General features: G+C 45.9%; 1 protein-coding gene across 1 annotated transcript; it reads left to right on the forward strand.

Annotated features, from left to right (window-relative positions):
- Positions 1-208: 208 nt before the first annotated feature.
- Positions 209-15,023, forward strand: Gpkow (G-patch domain and KOW motifs). The gene is made up of 11 exons (XM_057760271.1): positions 209-387; positions 1,461-1,621; positions 1,725-1,849; positions 4,739-4,848; positions 5,958-6,171; positions 9,046-9,178; positions 9,794-9,932; positions 10,148-10,271; positions 10,554-10,623; positions 11,902-11,987; positions 12,070-15,023. The coding sequence occupies exons 1-11, from the start codon at positions 218-220 to the stop codon at positions 12,202-12,204; spliced, it is 1,467 nt and encodes a 488-aa protein (XP_057616254.1). The 5' UTR covers positions 209-217; the 3' UTR covers positions 12,205-15,023.
- The last annotated feature ends 4,899 nt before the right edge of the window (positions 15,024-19,922 follow it).

The following is a 19,922-nucleotide window of genomic DNA, read 5'->3' on the forward strand; positions in this document are numbered from 1 at the left end:
CACTGAGAACTACATTTCCCAGAAGGTTTGCCGCGGCGCGTTCCTATGACGTTAAGCGTTTAAACGCAGGATCGTTTTTTCCCACGGCTTCAAGGCCGGCCTAGAAGCATTGCATTGTGGGATAGGTTGTTCTTTTGCTCCTTGGCGGGCCCCTAGTGTATTGAGCTTAAACTAAACTTCCCAGCAAGCAGCGCGCTAGCCTGGGAATTGGGACAAGATGGCGGACCCAGAAAGTGCACGGCCGGCTGTCCCTTCAGCGGCCCCGATTTCTTTCGGTTTCACTCGCACCTCTGCCCGGAGGCGACTGGCAGACCCCGGAGTCGGCGAAGGACGGGCCTCAGAGGAGAAAGATTTCTTAAAGACTGTGGAAGGGAGGGAGCTGCAGAGGTGAAACACCGGGTCTTTCACGTTTTGCATTTCAGTGCGGTGGACGTAAGCGGAAGGCCAGAATATGAGTTGTCTTGGTGACAGTGACTTGGAAAGCCTCAAACACAGTCGTTAGAAATTTATGGAAGCATCTAGAAGTGGCGGCAAACGCCTATAATGACAACACGTGGGGGGCTGATGCAGGAGGCTCGAGATTTGAACGCTGGCCTGGGCTATGTGAGAGCCTATCTTAAAAACAAAAAAGCAGAAAGAAAAATAAAATTTAGTTTAATTATTATTAAATTTAATAATTTAAGGGCAAGAAGGAGGAGGTTTGTTAGAGAGGGGGGTGAAATGGGCGATGCCCAGAGGCAGAGGTATATATTCTCAAGAGAAGAAGTCGTTGGGACTTGAGGACATGTGCGCTCTGAGAAAGGAAAGAAGGGAGAATGATAGTCTGAACTATTTGGGAGCTTTTCTGATTTGGAGAACAAGGCAAATTCAGGTTTGGGGAGGCCATCATCAGCATAATTAAGAAACTGATCTGGGGCTGGAGAGATGGCTCAGTGGTTAAGAGCACTAACTGCTCTTCCAGAGGACCTAGGTTCGATTCCCAGCAACCACATGACAGCTAACAACTGTCTGTAACTCCAGAGGATCTAACACCGTCACACCAATGTACATAAAATAAAGTTAAATAAATTATAAAAAATATTTTTTTAAAAAAAGAAACTGATCTGGGAATTCCAGAGGGAAGGACTTCTGGAAGACAGCTGTCTGGAAAGCAGTTTGCTAGCCTGGAACTGGGGAGAATCTGTAGGTCATTGTGGTTGAGAACCTAGGAATGATTTCCACAAGTCACATTGAAAGCTGGGGACACGAGGAGAGATGATGCATGCTTGTAATTCCAGCACTAGGGGGCTGCACAGGTGGACTGAGTTTGTAAGACCATCCTGGGCTACATAGTGAGATAGTGTTAAAAAAGAAATGAGCGTGGGGGCGGGGACCTGTGAAAAGTAACCCGTGGAACATGGTTCATACGACTGGGTTGATATTTCTGCTTTCCCAACCTTTTCTCTCTCTCCCCACATCAGTGTGAACCCTCCAGAAGCCCCCAAGGAACTGGTCATCCCATTGATCCAGAATGGCTCTCGCAGGCAACCACAGTCCAAGAGCCCTAAGCCATCCTCAGAAACTAGGACTGAGTTGATGTCAGATGGTGTGCTGTCCCTGGCTGTGAAGGAGCTCATTGAGGGTAAGTGAAACCTCCCCACTTTGCTCTGCCCCAGTTCAGATAGAAGAGGGGGAAGTTGGGAGGACAGAGTGTGGCCTCATTGATCCCTCCCATTCTTCCTTAGAATCCAAGAAGTCCCTGGAGGAGAGGGAGAATGCAGGTGTTGATCCCACGCTTACCATCCCTATGATCCAGAAAGGATGCAGTCCCAGTGGGGAAGGAACAGACAGCGAACCTCAGGCTGAGACAGTGAGCTGCCCCTTTGCCTCCTTCCTGCATCATTCCCTCTACCCTGTCTGCCTAGCCTCTTGAAACATCGCAGGGTGTGTGTGTGTCCGTCCGTCCTAAAGCCTTGCTGATTAGCCTTTCTTCTTTCCACCCTATTAGCAGTTTAACAAATAGTGTTTTTAAAAAGTGCTTCCGTCAAGGTACTGCACACTCTTTAGAACCACATTTGTTTGTTTCCCTTTTTTTCTTTCTTTGTTCTTTTTTGTTGCTTTGTTTGTTTGTTTGTTGTTGTTGTTTGAGACAGGGTTTCTTTGTGGCTTTGGAGCCTATCCTGGAACTTGCTCTGTAGACCAGGTTGGCCTCGAACTCAGAGATCTGCCTGCCTCTGCCTCCCGAGTGCTGGGATTAAAGGCATGCGCCACCACCACCCAGCTTCTTTGTTCTTTTTTAACCTGTAGTACTTGAAGAACACTAAGGAAGCTAGTGTGACTGGATTGGAATGAATGAGGGGTCAGGGCGTAGATAAAGGTGGAGGGGGGCCAGATGAAAAAGGGCCTTCTGAGCCACAGGGAGGAGTTGTCTTTTCCTGTGAATGAACTGAGAGCTGTGGGAAAATCCTCAACAGACAAGAGTTGTAATAGGATCCCTTTGTTTTCCATGACCAAGTATAACTAATAAGTGAAGGTAAGGAAGGAAGCAAGTAGCATAGTCCAGGCAGAGGTGGCTAGGACACTCAGAGGAGTGGCAGCAGTGACACCTAGAAGGTTAGGCTCTGACAAGGAAAGAAAGATCGGTGTGAGCATTTTTGGGTTTTTTTTGTTTGTGTTGTTTTGTTTTGTTTTTCTTTTTTTTTTTATTTTTATTTTTTTTTTTAATACCTGGAGGGACAGCCGTGGGTGCTGGGAACCGAACTCTTATATTTTTGGTTGTGAGCCTAGCCTTTAACGGCTGAGCCATCCCTCCAGGCCTGTTTTGTTTTTCGAGACAGGGTTTTTCTGTAGCTTTGGAGCCTGTCCTGGAACTTACTCTGTAGACCAGGCTGGTCTCGAACTTACAGAGATCCACCTGCCTCTGCCTCCCTAGTGCTAGGATTAGAGGTGTGCGCCACCACCTGGCCTGGTGTGCCTATTTTTAATGGCAGCAACAGCCCATTAACAGCACACTTGTGGTGTTCAATCGGTGTGTTATGTGTTGATCTGAGGCAACTTGCAGTGTATGGGGTAGCTGTAAAAGATAAAGCTTTATTATTCAATAACACTTTTGAGCTCAGCCTTTTAGCTTTTATTGATAATTTTTTTGTAATACACCCTTTCTTTCACCTGAACCATTATCACCAGTCTTTAGATATGCTTTGGGTTTCTACTTTTTGAGACAGTTTTATGCAGTTCAAGATGGCCTTGAATTCATTCTGCCGCCAAGCATGATCCTGGACTTCTAGTTTTCACGTCTCCACCTTTATCAGGCTTTGTGTCTGTCGTCATTCCCCTCCCCTGCGTCCCCACTTCTTTAGATACTCTGTATCCATGGTAACTGTGAGCTGCCATATGGATGCTGGGAACTGACCTGGGTCCTCTGGAAGAGCAGCCAGTACTCTTAACCCCTGAGCCATCTCTCCAGCTCCCTTGTTTGTTTGTTTAATGTACATTGGCGTTTTGCCAGCAAGTATGTATGAGGATGTTGAATCCGCTGGAACAGGAGTTACAGACAGCAGTAAACTGCCATGTGGGTGCTGGGAATTGAACCCGGGTCCCCCAGAACAGCAGTCAGTGCTCTTAGCCATGTCTCCAGACCCCGTTTGTTTTTGTTTTTTTTGGGGGGGGGGCAACAGGGTCTCAGTGTGGAGCTCTGGCTGGCCTTGAGCTCGCAGAGATCTGTTCCCTCCTCCCCTGGAGCCATGCCTCCAGGCCCCATAGGCCTTTACTTTTTACAGCTGTGTCTGTTCAGAGCAGAGCACCCTTTGCCTAGCCTCACACCTTCTCCTATTTAATCTTTGATTAACTGTCAGTGGCACTCCTCTCTCTTTGTATTCCCTTAGCCAATTTTTTGTTTTTGTTTCTGAGATAGGGTTTCAACGAGTTACCAGGCTGGTATCAGATTCTTGGCTTTAAACCACATTCCCTCCTTGTCTCAAACATACTGGACAGTGCCACTGTGCACATATTACTGCTTTGTTTTTCTTTATAAACTGTATCACCACCTGATATATCATGTTTTCGGGATTGATTTATTGTAATGTCTTGACAACTAGAATATAAGCCCCAAAAGAGGTTTTCCATTTTATTAGTTCCTTATCCTCAGCACCTAAAATAGGACTTTGCACAAAATAGTTCCTTTAAAAAGTTTTAAGGAATTAATATTTATTTTTAGTTCATGTGCATAAATTTTTTCTACATCTAAGTATGTGCAGCATGGCTCTTAACCACTGAGCTCTTTCTCTAGCCTCTATAATAGATTCTTTTAAATATTTGTTGAGAGCTGGGTGTGGTGGTATGTATCTTTAATCCCAGCACTCGGGAGACAGAGTTAGAGTGCAGCCTGGCCTGGTCAACATAGAGGGTTCCAGGACAGCAAGAGATACACAAGGAGATCCTGTCTCAAACCATTAAAAAAAAAAAACCAAACCAAAAAAAAAAAAAACAACAACAACTGAGGGATAAGGGATACTAGAGCAATGGCTCAGAAGTTAAGAGCACCTGTTGCTCTTGTAGAAATTCTGGGTTGAAGTCCCATACACCCATACCTCCAGTTCCAGGGCATCAAGTGTTCTCTTTTGACCTGCACTGAAACCAGGCACACACATGGTGTTCAAGGACCAGAGGTGTAGGAAGTCATCTCATGAATGGCAGAAAATACACTGCAAACAGCCCATCACAAGCAAAGCCTGACTTCCTTTTCCTGCCTGACCAATAGGTGCCAGAGGAAGCCGACTATGAGGCAGTCCCTGTGGAGGCGTACGGGCTGGCCATGTTGCGGGGCATGGGATGGAAACCTGGCAAAGGCATCGGCAATACTTTCAGTCAGTGAGTTCGGTGGGGGGTAGGGGTGGACAGTGGGTATAACAAGATCCTGTGGTTAGGTTTAATCTAGAACCTTCCAGGTGGTGAGGGAGATCATTATCGCCCTTACTAGTTCAATAGTTGCCCACTACTGCTTCAAAACTCTGGTTTTCACAGAGCCTAGGTTCAAGTTTGTTGTTGCAACAGAATAAATCAATAATCAAATGACCTCAGGGTTGCCTTCAAAACAGTAAGAAAGATCCCACTTACATAAACTTTCCTCTTTGTGGATCCGTTTGCTCATCTGAAAAATGCAGGCAATAGTGCTGCCTTCACAGGTTTGTTGCAAGAGCTAAATGAAATTATACTCATAAAGTGCACACGGCAGACCTTAGTCCCTAGAAAGCAAAAATTAAACATGTTTACTCTTCATACAGTTGTAATCCCTTTGTTGGGCTGGCATGTAGCCCCATGATAGACGCTTGCCTAGCATGTAAAAGGCCCTGAGTTCCATCCCTAGGACTGAAAAACAGAATCCCTTCACAGATGTAAATCCCAAAGAATTCCTAAGTCATTTGGTAGTCAGATATGACTGTATGGAACTGTTTCTGAACTGTATACATATCATATGGTTTCTTCTATAGAGATAATGCTATATTTGTTTATACAAACCTAACTTGGCACTTGTAGGTAAGATGTAATAGCTAGTATGCCCAAGAAATTAATTCACTTGAACCAAATGCAATTGCTATTTTGGGGTTCTAAGAGTGCACCTCTGTATGCTTGAGGCCTTGGATTCAGCCCCTAACACCAAAAAAGAAAAGTTAGCATTTTTATAGCTCAGAAAGTTCTAATGTGATATCAAAAAGGGTAATCTAAATATAGCTGTGGGATTGGTGAGGTGGCTGGGCAGGTAAAGGCCCTTGCCTGTAAACCTGACAACCTCAGCCTCACATGGTAGAAAGAGAATAGACTTCCACAAGTTGTCCTCTGATTTTCACATGTGTGTCATGGTACACAAACATACACAAATAAATAAAAAAATTAAAACTAAGTATTTCTGGGGTGTGTTTGGACACTGGCAGGAAAGTGTTGAAGACTTGTACTCCCATAAGCCTGTGTTCTTTCTGCAGAGTAGTGAAGCCCCGAGTCAACTCTCTAAGGCCCAAAGGCTTAGGGCTAGGTGCCAATCTGATGGAGGCCCAGGCCTTAGCTTCCACTGGCTCTCACCACCCACCAAGACCAGATGGGGATCGAGAGAAGGATAAGGAAGGGCAACCTCAAGGGTTGATTCCTGGAGGAGCAGTTGTGGTCCTTTCTGGCCCTTACCGGGGCCTCTACGGGAAGGTAAGAAACCAACATATCCCTGAAGCCATTCAGGTAGAAGGGAAGATTGCATTGAGGGCCCAAGTGAGGAAGAATTGTGGCTAGAAAGGCTGCCAGTCAAGCCAGGTGTCATCCATGCTTATATAATCCCAATACTCCAGGAACTGAGGCAAGGAGATGACAAATTCAAGACCCGCCTGGGTTACATAGTAAGTCCAAAAGCAGCCTAGTAACTTTCTAAAGTAAAATAAAAATTTTAAAGGCATAGAGGTCTGGGTCAATAGTAAGAAGTACCTAACAGGAAAAAATAAAACCACGAGAAAGAAGCAGGCCATAGTGGAACATACCTATTATACTAGCACTTAGGAGACTGAGGCAGAAGAATTTCCAAGAGTTCAAGACCAACCTAGGATGCATAACAAGACCCTTTTACAAAAATAAATAAACCACAACCAGTCAAAATACAGAGTTGTCGAGACCAATCCCAATAACTACATCTACAAAACATTGCTGCACCTAAAGTTCATGGAACATTGCAGAAATGGGGGCAGAAAGTAAGACCAAAGGATCAAGGAGGACTTTGCTGTAAGATTGTTGTCTCCTAGCAACAGTCAGAAGCTACATCCATAAAGTCTCACCAAGCACGAGCTGAACAAGGATGGCATCAATAAGCATGCCAGACTAGATGGAGAAAAACCCATGAGGCCTCAACCTCACACAAAGAACTATAGGCAACCGAGGAAAGTTAAATGCCAAACAGCCCTGAAAACACAGGTAGCATTATATGGACTGAGCAGGTTATATTTAGGGTGGAGATATATAAACAATTAGTAAAAATGAGGCCATGAATTTGAAAGAGTAGAGCGGGATCTGTGGGAGGGTTACACACACGCATATAGCAATAAAATGAGCTCTGGTAGTTTTATTTAAAAAGAACTTTTCTGGTTTACTTTTCACCAGTCTCTTCTGGCATGCTTCTAATAATATCAGAATGACCTAGCCAGCAGAATACTCTGTTGTACTTTCCACTTGCTGTGTCCAATTCAGTGTTACTGCCACTAGTTTTGGCATAGTATTCTATTTCAGATTGCCTCAAAGCTGGCAGGTGCTGGTGAGAATAAGCGATGTTGCTTTGCCCCGTTTGGTCATCTTCAGAGTGTGCTTGTATCCTAGCATCTGCTTTTCACTTTTCATAACAAATTGGAAGCTAGAGTTGATTGACTCCGAGACCTTGCTGTCTTTGTGGCCGCCATCTTTCTATCTTATGTTCAGAGAAGCCCCCAACCAAGAGCAGTCACCAAAATGTCCAGGAAGTGAGAAAGGAAGGAACCCGCTCAATGTAAAACTCTTCATGGCACTGTTTCTTAAATTATGTTTATGTGTAGCCAGGCATAGTAGTATATGCCTTTAATCCTAACACCCAGGAGGCAGAGGCTGGCAGATCTCTATGAATATGAGGCCAGCCTGGTCTATATGTTGAGTTCCAGGCCAGTCAAGATTACATAGTGACCCCTTGTCTCAAAACAACAACAAAAACAAGTGTATGTATGTGGGTATGGATAGGTGAGGACATGTGCTCAACATTGGATTGCCCCTAGATCTGGATTAACAAGTGATTGTGAGCCACCCAGCATGGATTCTGGGGACTGAGCTCAGGTCCTCTACAAGAGTAAGACTTGTCCCAGCTGCTGAGCTATCTCTTCAGACCTGTAAGTCCTACTCTTGCAGGCTTGCCTGGTTCACTGCTTCGGTAGGTACTCCAGAACAATTTGCTGGGCCTTTTTGAGCCTTGGTTCTCAACCAAAAGGGAGAGAATGACGTATCCCACAATGTCCTTGAAACTTAAGTACTAGTCTAGCCTGGAACCTATCTTGAAAAAAAGTGAGAAGTGGGGAGATGTCTCAGTATGTAAAGTGACTGACTTGCATGCAAGCATGAGGACATGAGTTTGGATCCACAACACCCACACAAAAGCCAGGGACACATGCCTCTATAACCCAAAGCTGGGGAGTAGAGACTCTAGGTGGATCTCGAGCTCATTGGCCAGCCAGCCTAACTGAGTCAATGAGCTCCAGGTTCGCTGTCTCAAAAAAAGAAAGACTGTGAGACTGGAGATATGACTCAGCCATTAAGAGCACTGGCTCCTCTTCCAGAGGACCCTGGTTCAATTCCGAGCACCCACAAGGCAGCTCACAACTGTCTATAACTCCAGTTCCAGAGGATCCTGCACCCTCTTCTGGGCTCAGCAGACACCAGGCACACACATGACATGGTGTACAGACACGTACATGCAGGCAAAATACACACACATACAAATTAGAAATTTCAAAGGAGTAAGGTGGTTTATACCTTTAACCAGCACTTAAAGACAAGCAGATTGTAGAACTTTGAAGCCAGGCTGCTAATATAGTAAGTTCAAGGCCAGCCAGGGCTAGTTACATAGTCTCAAAAAAAAAAAAGGTGATGGGCATTCAAGGAAGACACCTCATGTGAACGTCTGTCCTCCACACACCACAAAAGCACACACCACATATACACACAAAGAAGTCTTTGTTTTACATTTTGCTAAGGGAGACAGAAACATATGCCTGGTCCCACTTTTTAGGAATCACAGTTTAGTAGAAAGGAACCATGCCTGGTCCTAGGCATCTAAGGTCACAGCATCCAGTTGAGCATAGTGGTATACACCTTTAATCCGAGCACTCAGACACTGGTGGATTTGAGTTATGGGTCAGCCAGAGCCTCTATCCAAAAACAAACCAAACAGATGAAAAGGTCACAGCAAGGTAAGACAGACACAGAGAGCTCAGACCATTTGGAGGTAAGGGCTAGACATTTTAGACCTAGCAGCTGTAGTCGATTTACCCCCTGCCTTATCCCTACCTCCCACCTTAGGTAGAAGGCCTTGATCCTGACAATGTGCGGGCCATGGTTCGGCTGGCAGTAGGCAACCGCATTGTGACTGTTAGTGAGTATTGCCTACGGTCTGTTTCACAGCAGGAGTTTGATAGCCACACCTCACAGCCAGGTGAGACTCTTACAGCTGGAAACTCGGGGAAGCATGGGAACAGGCAGGCTCTCTCCAGATATGAATGGAAGAGGAGTAGTTTGGGACTTCCAACAAGCATGAGAAGGGACAAAAATAGTTCATTTAATTTTTGTTTGTTTGGTGGTGCTAAGAATAGAACCCACAGCTTGACAGTACTGAGTGGACTCTTTCCATGGAGCCATATCCCAAGCCTAGTTTGTTTAGTTTGAGAAAGGGTTGACCTAATACACTGCATCTTCATCCACTCTAAGCAGCAAGAAATGGGCATGGAAACCAGGAGGTCCTTGTGTCTTAGGAGTAATGATCCTCTCTTTTGCTAAATATGAGACTTGGGACGCTTAGCGTGTGCGCAAAGGAGAGGCAAACAGAACAGTAATGGTTGTGGGGGCAGCTTAGAGGTCCCTGCAGGTCTTCCACTCTGTTATTAACACTAGGCAGTTGACTTTGCTGTGTCTTTGCTGTGGGCTGGCTGGTTGAGAGGAGCTTCCCAAAGGAGGTGGATAGGGAATGGGGCCTTTGGCAGGAGGACACTGGCCCTTGAGAAGAAATGCCAGTGAAACTTTCTCCTTGATGTCCCTATACCCCCTTGAACAGGCCATGTGAGCAAAACTTGCACAGAGCAGCAGAACAGAACAACTGGAACAGCCTTGTCATTGAAGGCCCTCCAGAATCAGGAGGACTCAAAGAGGAGGCAGAAGGATTCAGAGAGGAAGCGGAAACACCCTCCAGACCGGTAGGAGCCTGGGCAGGAGCCCGGGTCTCTGGGCTTGCAGAAAAAGGCAAGGTATGGGGAGGCTCAAGCAGTCAGGGAGAACTTCCAAGGCAAGGCAGGGCATAGAAGGAACTGGGAGCAGCAGTGGGGTAGGTTTTACAGCATGTCCTTTAAAGATAGATTGCCTTTAACATGGCTGAAGATAAAGCTAAGCCAGGTGCTGGCTTTCTCTACAGACAGGATGGACCTGTGGCAAAGAGTGAGAAAACAACCACTAAGAACAAGCACTGGTTACACAGGGACTTACGTGTGAGGTTCATTGACAAACTGCACAAGGGTGGCCGGTATTACAACACCAAGGTATGAACCCCACGACCTGTCCCCTTCCTCACCCAGGGACTGGGCCCTTTAACTTTCTTTCTTTTTTTTTTTTTTTTTTTTTTTTTTGGTTTTTCGAGACAGGGTTTCTCTGTAGCTTTGGAGCCTGTCCTGGAACTAGCTCTTGTAGACCAGGCTGGCCTCGAATTCACAGAGATCCGCCTGCCTCTGCCTCCCGAGTGCTGGGATTAAAGGCGTGCGCCACCACCGCCCGGCGCCCTTTAACTTTCTAACATCTTACTTCCTCCTCATTCATCTCTCTAGATGACAATTGAAGATGTCCCGAGCCCAGATACTTGTGTGTGTCGGACAGATGAAGGCCGAGTTCTAGAAGGTAAATCTGAATCACTATACCTGGGATGTTCCCATCCTAGAGGATGATAAAGAAAAGGTTTGTTCATGGGCTAGAGAAGTGGCTCAGTGGTTAAGAGCACTCACTGCTCTTCCAGAAGACACAGATTCAATTCCAAGCACCCGTATGACAGCTCACGACTGTCTGTAACTCCAGTTTTAGAGGATATGATGCCCTCTTCTGACATTAGCGAGCAACAGACACACACATGGTGTCGTAGACACACTTGCAAGTAAAATACTTATGCATGTAAAATAAATCTAAAATAAATTTTTTTAAAAGATTTATTTATTTATTATGTACATAGTGTTCAGCGTCCATGTATGTCTGCAGGCCAGAAGAGGGTGCCAGTTCTCATTACAGATGGTTGTAAACCACCATGTGGGTTGCTGGGAATTGAACTCAGGACCTCCGGAAGAGCAGTCAGTGCTCTTAACCTCTGAGCCATCTCTCCAGCCCCCTAAAATAAATTTTTAAGAAGAAAAAAAGAAGGTTCCATTCTAGTACTTAGGAGACTGAGGCAGGATTCCTACAAGTTCAAGGCCAACCTGGGCTGTGGTGTAAGATCTTGTTTTAAAAAGAAAAGGAGAGCCAGCCAGGCGGTGGTGGTGCACACCTTTAATCCCAGCATTTGGGGAGGCAGAGGCAGGCAGATCTTTGAGTTTGAGACCCGTCTGCTCTACACAAAGTGAGTTCCAGGACAACTGGGACTGTTACACAAAGAAACCCTTGGTCAGTTTCTTTGCAAGGTCCAGCATCCTCTTCAGAGCACATACTTCTTGGGAGGAATTACCTAAACTAAGTCCTGTGTATTTTCCATGTCAGATTAGCATAAAAATGACTATTTGTCCCTCTCAAAACTATTGCCTTTACAGAAAGAAGTACATAGTAGGCTCACGCTGCAGGGCAGGTTGAGAACATGCCCAGTAAATAGTTTTTGTAGGAAAATGCTCCTGTACGGTAGTTATTTCTTTGGACTACTTGGTTTTCTCACCTGTGAAATGGGTAGAGTGGGACTCCATATATCAACAAGATGTAAGAGTAGCTCTGTCAGCCAGGCGATGGTAGCACACACCTTTAATCCTAGCACTCGGGCAGAGGCGGGTGGAACTAGGAGTTCCCAGATAGCCAAGTCTACACAGAGAAACACTATCTGCGAGTAGGGAGTAGCTCTAATAAATATTAGCAAAGGCCTTTCTGACAGGATCTGGCCAGGCTGGCCCTTGCTGTGGATCTCATTTCTTTCTACCTCATCTGCAGGCGTGACAGAAAACATGCTGGAAACCCTGATTCCCAAGGGAGAGGGTCACCGTGTGATGGTGGTGCTGGGACCACATGCTGGAAAGGTGAGTCCCCACACCTGGAAATGACTCTGGAGATCACTGAGGATCTGGGCTGCCCTTGCTGACTCTCCCCATCCCTCCTCAGGTGGGACTTCTTCTGAGTCGGGACAGCGTGCAGAGTCAAGCTTTGGTGCAACTTGGGAGAGAGAACCAGGTTGTAGAACTCCACTATGATGCTATCTGCCAGTACATGGGTCCCAGTAACTTGGATGAAGACTGACATGTGGACCACTGTCATCCCCCAGGCTGTCACTAGTTGTGTTGCAATCTACAATGGATGCCATGGAGAAGATAAGAGACAATTGTTCTATCCTCCTTTGAGGTACAAGAACAGGGGTGTGAGTTGATAGACCTGACTATTTACCAAAATTTAGAATATAATAAAACCCATTTTAAAAAGTGGGAAGATGACATCAAAACCAGTATGTGAGCTGTGAATTCAGGTGGGAACTGAGATGACTGAGGTGGAGCTACTTCATTTCTTAGCCTCATTCCCCTGCTCAGGGTGCAGGACAAGTTAAATTACCTATCCAATACAGAGTTCCCTCTTGGAGCATAGAAATGATGAGATCTGTCCTCACACAAACACTATAGAATCTCCAGTGCTACATCTCAGAACAGCTTCCTGAGTTTGGCTCTTGAATGGCTTTCAAAGACCCATATTTCTTTTTTAAGGTTTATTGTATTTTTAGTTATATTATGTGTGTGCCTGTGGGAGAGTGTGCGATTATGAGTACAGATGCTTTCAGAGTGTTAAGTCCCCTGGGAACTGAAGTTACACACAACATGGGTGCTAGGAACCAAACTTGGGTCCTTTGAAAGAGCAGCAAGCACTCTTAACCACTGAGCCATCTCTCTAGCCCATATATCCATATATTAAAGGATTCTTGCCCAGGATGATGCTAGTAGCACTTATTTTTGACCTTTGAAAGCTAACGGCCTGCTAGAGATTGCTTAGGCCATGACTTAGAACCTCCAAAACTGTGAACCAAAATAGACCTTTCCTCCTCACACTTTATTTCTGGTAGTTTATCTGAGTAAGGGAAAACTGCTGCTCCCGCTGAGAACTCTAGTAGGGCATCCGTTATCCTTGATCCAGGGCAGACCTCCAGGAATGTCACTGAGGTGATGATGCACTGAAGAGACATGGAGACTTAGGCCCACAGATGGGATGGGTTACTTCTAATTTCCAAAGAAGCCAGTCACTTTTAGTCCTAAATTATTAGCTTGCAGGTTAAAAGCTATTTCTGACTCATGCAGTTTCTCTGCTTGCCCTAGGTGACTATATTTTTTTAAAAGGTTATTGTTGAGAATCCTGAACCTTTTTCCCGCTTAATGGTGTAAGATAAAAATCAACAAGAGAAGTCAGAGTATTAGACACTATTGCTTCTAAATCATATTTGAAGCTTAAGTCATTCATGCAATAAATGGCATTTGACTTAGATCTGGGCCACAGATAAGAATACCTAAATGCCTATGGCATACATTGAAAAGAATCAAAACACCCCAAAACAGGATGATGATAAAGGTAATTGGGACTAGGGATGGGGCTTAGTGTTGGTGTATTTGCGTAACATATGTAAAGCCTTGGGTTCCATCCCCAGTACCACCAGGAAAAGGGAAATTGCTGACTCCGTTGAACAAAGGCAAATTGAACTCTCTAGGCAAAATGAACAAACATAAAAACGATGTGAGTCACCAAGTGTGGTTGGTAGCCCACACCTGTAATCTAGCACTTGAGAGCTGAGACAGGAAGATTTCCATGAGTTCTAGGACAGTCTGAGCTTCATCAAAAGACTCTTTCTTCAAAAACTTAAAAACAGGAAATGGGCTGGGTGTGGTGGCACACAGCTCTGATCCTAGCACTCAGTAGGCATAGGCAGGCAGATAGATCTCCATGAGTGTGAGGCCACCTGGTCTACATAGCAAGTTCCACAGGGCTACATAGTGGGTCTCAGAAAAGAAAGAGAGTGTGGCTTTTCCCCTTCCTATTACCCCTTTTATGTCTCTTGTCTAATTGCTACAGCTAAGACTTTGACACTGTAGAAAACAGGTAGAGGAGAGTGGGCAACTTTCCTTATCTCATTCCTGATTTTAGAGGAAATGCTCAGTATGTCTCCATTTAATATAATGTTGGCTATAATAACATGTTGGTATATAACCTTTATTATTTTGAGGTGTTTTCCATCTGTTCCTACAGTCTCCAGAGCTTTTATCACAAAAACTTGTCGACCTTGTCCAATGTGTTTAAACATCAGTTTAAATAATTAATGTAATTTCTGTCCTTGAGTTTGTTTGTATTCCATTTATTGGTTTATGTATGTTGTAACAATGTTGCCTTTCTAGGATGAAGCCCATTTGGTTATAATGTGTAATCTTCTCAGTTTATTCCTGAATTCAGTGTGTAAGCATTTTGTTAAGAATTTTTGCATCTGTGTTCATCAAAAAATTGTCTGTAGTTTTTTTTTTCTTTCTCTTTCCTTTCTTTATCCTCCTCCTTCATCTCTTCTCTTTTTTCTTCTTCCCTTTTTTTTTTTGTTTTGGGTTTTTTTGAGACAGTGTTTCTCTGTGTTGCTTTGGAACCTGTCCTGGAATTCACTGTAGACCCCCAGCATGTGCTGGGATTAAAGGCATGTGTCATCATGCCTGACCTAAAGAACTTTTTTGAATATATCACCGGAACTAACCCAAACTATCAGCAAATGGAACTGTATGGAATTGAACACTTTGTGTACAGCAAAGGGAACAGTGGGCAGAGCCAAGAGCAGAGATCTTTACTAGCTACACCTCAGACAATGGGCTGATATTCAGAATTTACAAAGAATTGCAGAAATTAAATACCAAGGAGACAAAATTGCCAGTCATCAAAAAGTACAAATGATCTGGGCATGGTGGCACACGCCTTTAATCCCAGCACTCAGGCAGGTAGATCTCTGTGAGTTCAAAGCCAGCATGGTCTACAAAGTGAGTTCCAGGACTGCCAGGACTGTTACATAGAGAAACTGTCTCAATAAAAACGGGGACTGGCCGGGTGGTGGTGGCGCACGCCTTTAATCCCAGCACTCGGGAGGCAGAGACAGGCGGATCTCTGTGAGTTCGAGACCAGCCTGGTCTACAAGAGCTAGTTCCAGGACAGACTCCAAAACCACAGAGAAACCCTGTCTCAAAAAAAAAACAAAACAAAAAACAAAAAAAAAAACAAAAAAAAAAATTTTAAAAACGGGGACTGGAGGGTGGTAATGGTGATGGTGACTGTGCATGCCTTTAATCCCAGCACTCAGGAAGCCGAGACAGGTGGATACCTGAGTTTGAGGTCTGCATGGGGAAAACCAAACAAAAACGACCAATAACCATTTTTTAAAGTGTTCATTATCCTTAGCCATTAAGGAAATGCAAATTAAACCTACTTTGAGATACCACCTCACCCCAGTCAGAATGTCTGTCCATAAATCTGACAACCAATGTTGGAAAGGATGTGGAGAGAAAGTACCCTTAATCAACTTTTGATAGTGGTGCAAGCTAATATAAAGTCATTGTGGAAATCAGTTTGAACATTTCTCAAAGAACCCCATACCCTACCATAGAGATATTGGCACCCCCATGTTTATCGCTGCTTTAATCACTATAGCAAAGAATGAAATCGATCTAGTTGTCCATTAACACACACACCAAATTTTCATTAGCCGTATTGAAGGGTTTACCCAGCACTCCCCACCCCAGCATTGGCAACTGTGACAGACTGCAGAAAAGACCCAGCAAGATAAAGGCCCCTGACTGAGCAGGATGTGCCCCCTCCCTGCCTTGCCTTAATTACTGGGAAGAAATTGCCAGGTATCCTCCATTTGGTAAGAAAGCAATCAGAAGTGAGCTGGCGCTGGCGGGCTCCAAATGTGCTTTACTGATAATGGTGGAATGCAGTAACCGCTCCCCAATGGCTTCCAGGTATAGCAACCTTTCCCCGGCTGCAGCTGACCAATTACCTCAGGACAGGTTCCCCCAGCCTAGAGGTGTGCCTATCCTGAGACTGTCCATGCAACTTGAAGACTCCCAGACCATCCCCCCTTTACTCTATCCCCTTGCCCCACTGCTGCTTGGGGTCCCTCCTACTCCATCGGACCAGCGGGTGGACCAACGGACAGATGGACATAGGAATGGAGGACCCCATTTAACTTGTAATAAAGACTTTGCTTTTGCATCGGATCTGGTCTCTTGGTGGTTTTGGAGTTCCAGACTCTGGACACAACAATATATTTAAAACAATGGAATGTTATTCAGTGCTAACAAAAAAAGTTAAAAACTTGCAGGAAAATGGATGAACTTAGAATGTATTTTATTCTCAGAATAATGCATGTTAGGGAATGTAGCCAATAATTGTGTGTGTGTGTGTGTGTGTGTGTGTGTGTGTGTGTGTGTGTATACAATTCTGAAGCCATTTTGACAATTCTGAATCCTCTCAGCCTCTGTGTCATAGTGCTTCCCCTCCTCCCCTGGGAACCAAGGACCTAACAGCTACACTCGCACGTACTCAGTTCCTGAACAATTACCCAAATCCGTATGTTTTGGTTCAGTCCCCTGGGAAACGGGGTCAAAATGACCTCTTACCTCACCTGATCTGGCAACAGCTCTCCAGTCAATTATTGGTAATAGCCCTTTCGAATAAGCCAATCAGAATAGTCAAAGAACAACCCCCCTTGCTTCTATGGCCCCTTTAAAAGTCGACTGTACCAGCTATTCGGGGTCCCTCGGCTTCCCGAATGCTGGGGGACCCTGTCATGACAGAATAAAATCCTCATGCTTTTGCATCGGCTGAGGTGTATGAAGTAGTCTCTGGGGGCGACTCCTCCTCGGTGTTTGGACATTTGGTTCCCTGACTGGGAATCGAGTCGCTCCCAGACACGCTCTAGACCCAGTTGGAGGTATAAAGAAACAAGCTCATTTTGATGTCTGTCTGTTTGTGTATTATGTTTCTGTTTCTGTGTAATTGTAAATCAGTAATCTGAAAATTGTACCTGCGCAGGGCTAGTATTTGAAGGGGACCAGGCAGTGGGATAGACGTGTCCGGGAACACTCCCTGGCCCAGCCATGGAGGACGCTTCACTGGCAATTTGTGAAACTAGGGGCAACCAGGTCGCCCTAATCTCCAGGGGAGATGTGATCTCCATTTGGATTTTTGGATTTGCTACCGCGCGGCTTCTGCTATGTCTGTCTTTTTGTTCTTGTGTATTTTTAGTTCTACATCAGAGTGGTGGTGAGAGCACTTGGTTTTGAGTTTATGTCTGTCTCTTTGTATTTTTGTTTTTTGGTTTTTTTTTTTTTTTTTTTTGGTTTTTCGAGACAGGGTTTCTCTGTGGCTTTGGAGCCTGTCCTGGAACTAGCTCTTGTAGACCAGGCTGGTCTCGAACTCACAGAGATCCGCCTGCCTCTGCCTCCCAAGTGCTGGGATTAAAGGCGTGCGCCACCACCGCCCGGCTGTATTTTTGTTTTTGTATGTCAGTTTGTCTTTGTTAAAATCCACCTGCAGGAATTCAGAACCTGGCACCGGCCCCCGGCCATCATTAGTTCCCCTCATTCCGAAAGCAGCCCCGCTGCTGGAGAAGGCAGTGGCTGCCCTTCCCCAAGCCCTTTGTCTTCTCTCTTTCCTGTACAGGAGCAAAAGAAACCCAGAATCCAGGCACTTCTGGTTCTTCCTGATATCCAGCCAAGCATGGCAGACTTCTCCCTCCTCCTCCCCCGGAGGAAGAACTTCGTTCCTGAGGAGCCCCTCTGGTCGGGCCCTAGCCCTGAAAACTTCAGTACTCAGTGTCTATGCTGAGACAGGGCAGGGATGTCCGCTAGGGAAGGAGTGACCTCCCAAGCATTTCCCCTTCGCTCAATAGCAGGTCAATTACAATACTGCCTTTTTCTGCCTCTAATCTTTACTTGTAACCCTTCCTTTTCTCGGGACCCTCAGGCCGTGACCGGGCTTATAGAATCTGTTCTGGTTACCCATCAGCCCACTTGGGTGATTGCCAGCAGCTCTTACAGGTGTTCCTAACCACAAAGGAAAAGCAGTGAGTTCTCTTTAAAGCTCAAAAGAATGTCCCAGGAGCTGACAGCAGGCCAACCCAATCACCGGACAAGATAGAGGATTGGACTTCAATACACCAGCTGGTAGGGAGCAGCTCCGTCTTTATTGCCAGAGTCCAATTGGCTGGTCTGAAAAAACGGGGGGGGTTGCAAAGCACCCCACTAATTTGCTAATTTGACTAAGGTAAGAGCAATAGTGCCAAGGTCTGATAGTACTCCTACAGGATTCTTAGAAAGACTGTTGGAGCAGTGTGTACACCCATTTTGATCCCACAGCAGCAGATCACCAAGCCGATGTAGTGATGTCTTTTATAGGCCAGTCAGCATCAGACAGCAAGTTGCAGAGAATGGAGGGACTGCAGAGATGCTCCCTCCAGGACTTAGTAAAGGGAAAAAAATTAGACAGGTAGGGAGGCAACAGAAGACGACAGCTGCAGAGACTGCGCACCTCAGACAGAGCAGCCCCTGAGTGGCCGAATGCGGACTTCAGTGAGGAGGAATGGCCCTACAGGACTTTGGGCTCAAGACACTTCCCAAAGCAGCTGCTGAGCAGAAGCGGGTCGGAGAACTGGCTCCGAGCACATCGGCTACTGAAGCGGCGCTCTGCCCACCTGAGAGGCCTGTGCAGCAGCCACAGTGACAGTACTGAAATCCCCCCCTTGTTTATGCTGTGCACCCAGGTGTCCGATTCTGGGGTGTATGGGGGAAAAGGGGAAGAGTTCCCCCTCGCTATGTCTAAAGCATTTGACCATGGACACAAGGACTGAGTGTCCCACGCTTTTATTAGAAAAAGACCTGTTGGAGACTTTGACTTCCCCTACTGTTCTCCAGGGCTGTAAAGAATAGCAGGCTGCTCTCTGCCTTTGCCATGTCCACCTTGCTGAGGAAGGCTTTGCAGCCACTGCCAGCTGAATCCTCCTTCCTGCTGCCTTGGTCACAGCCCAAGCCTGGGAACTCTGCTTACAGCCACCTGCCCCGGCAGGTAGCGACTGACTGAAGCGAGGAGGGCCCTGGAGATGCCGGAGCCCAATTCCAAACAGCCTTCCCGAGCTGCTTGCAAGTTTCACAGAGAACAACTGCCCCCAGCTCCCAGACCGCAGCTGTGGAAAGCTTGGGGTACAGCAATGCCCAAGCAGAGCTGGTTTTGATGGCGCACGCTGGATTAAAAAGATCAAAGAAGAAATCTTCTCGAGGTTTGGCCTGCTCAAGGTAATCGAGGTTGATGATAAAACTGCCTTGTTGCTCAGAAAAGTCAGGGCATAGGTAAGACTGGGGAAAATTACATTGTACATAAACCAGATTAGCCTTTGGAATCTGGCACTAGAGACTGAGTACAGCTCCTTCCCCTAGCCCTGTTCTGTGTGCGAAACACCCCGTCTCAGCTTGGACTAACACCCTATGAGATCCAATATGGGGGATCTCCCCCCTTGGTTTCCTAAGGCCTCTCATGACCCATTTGCTCACAAACCCGATCTGCAGGTGCGGTTGAAGGCTCTCCAGATCTCCGAGCCCAGGCATAGAGACCCCTGGTCACCCTGACACCTGGAAATCTCGCAGTCGTTCCAGAATTGATGCCTGGGGTATATCCGGAGGGACATGGGAAAATCTGCAGCACCCCACAGCCAGAACAGCAGCTGCCCGCTCATACCTGCAATCCACACCTTCTCAAGCCCTTGTTTTGATACCCCTGCCCTCACCCCTGATTTCTGTCAACTAGTGGCAGGGCTACCCTCCTGGGATATCCGAGATACATATCCCCCACAGCTGCCCCTGGAGGCTGGCAGATTTTCCCCTGGAGGAGATATTTGGACACGGGGGTTCAGAACATAGATACTTCCCCAAAACAATGCTCCATGTGGAGCACAGGGACCT

This window comes from Chionomys nivalis, chromosome X, assembly GCF_950005125.1.
Source record: "Chionomys nivalis chromosome X, mChiNiv1.1, whole genome shotgun sequence".
Lineage (NCBI taxonomy): Eukaryota > Metazoa > Chordata > Mammalia > Rodentia > Cricetidae > Chionomys > Chionomys nivalis.

Coding starts and splice junctions, on each gene's coding strand:
- Gpkow (XM_057760271.1), top strand. CDS start 218: ATGGCGGACCCAGAAAGTGCACGGCCGGCTGTCCCTTCAGCGGCCCCG. Junction 1,622..1,724: donor TGTGAAGGAGCTCATTGAGG/GTAAGTGAAACC, acceptor ATTCTTCCTTAG/AATCCAAGAAGTCCCTGGAG. Junction 1,850..4,738: donor GCGAACCTCAGGCTGAGACA/GTGAGCTGCCCC, acceptor CCTGACCAATAG/GTGCCAGAGGAAGCCGACTA.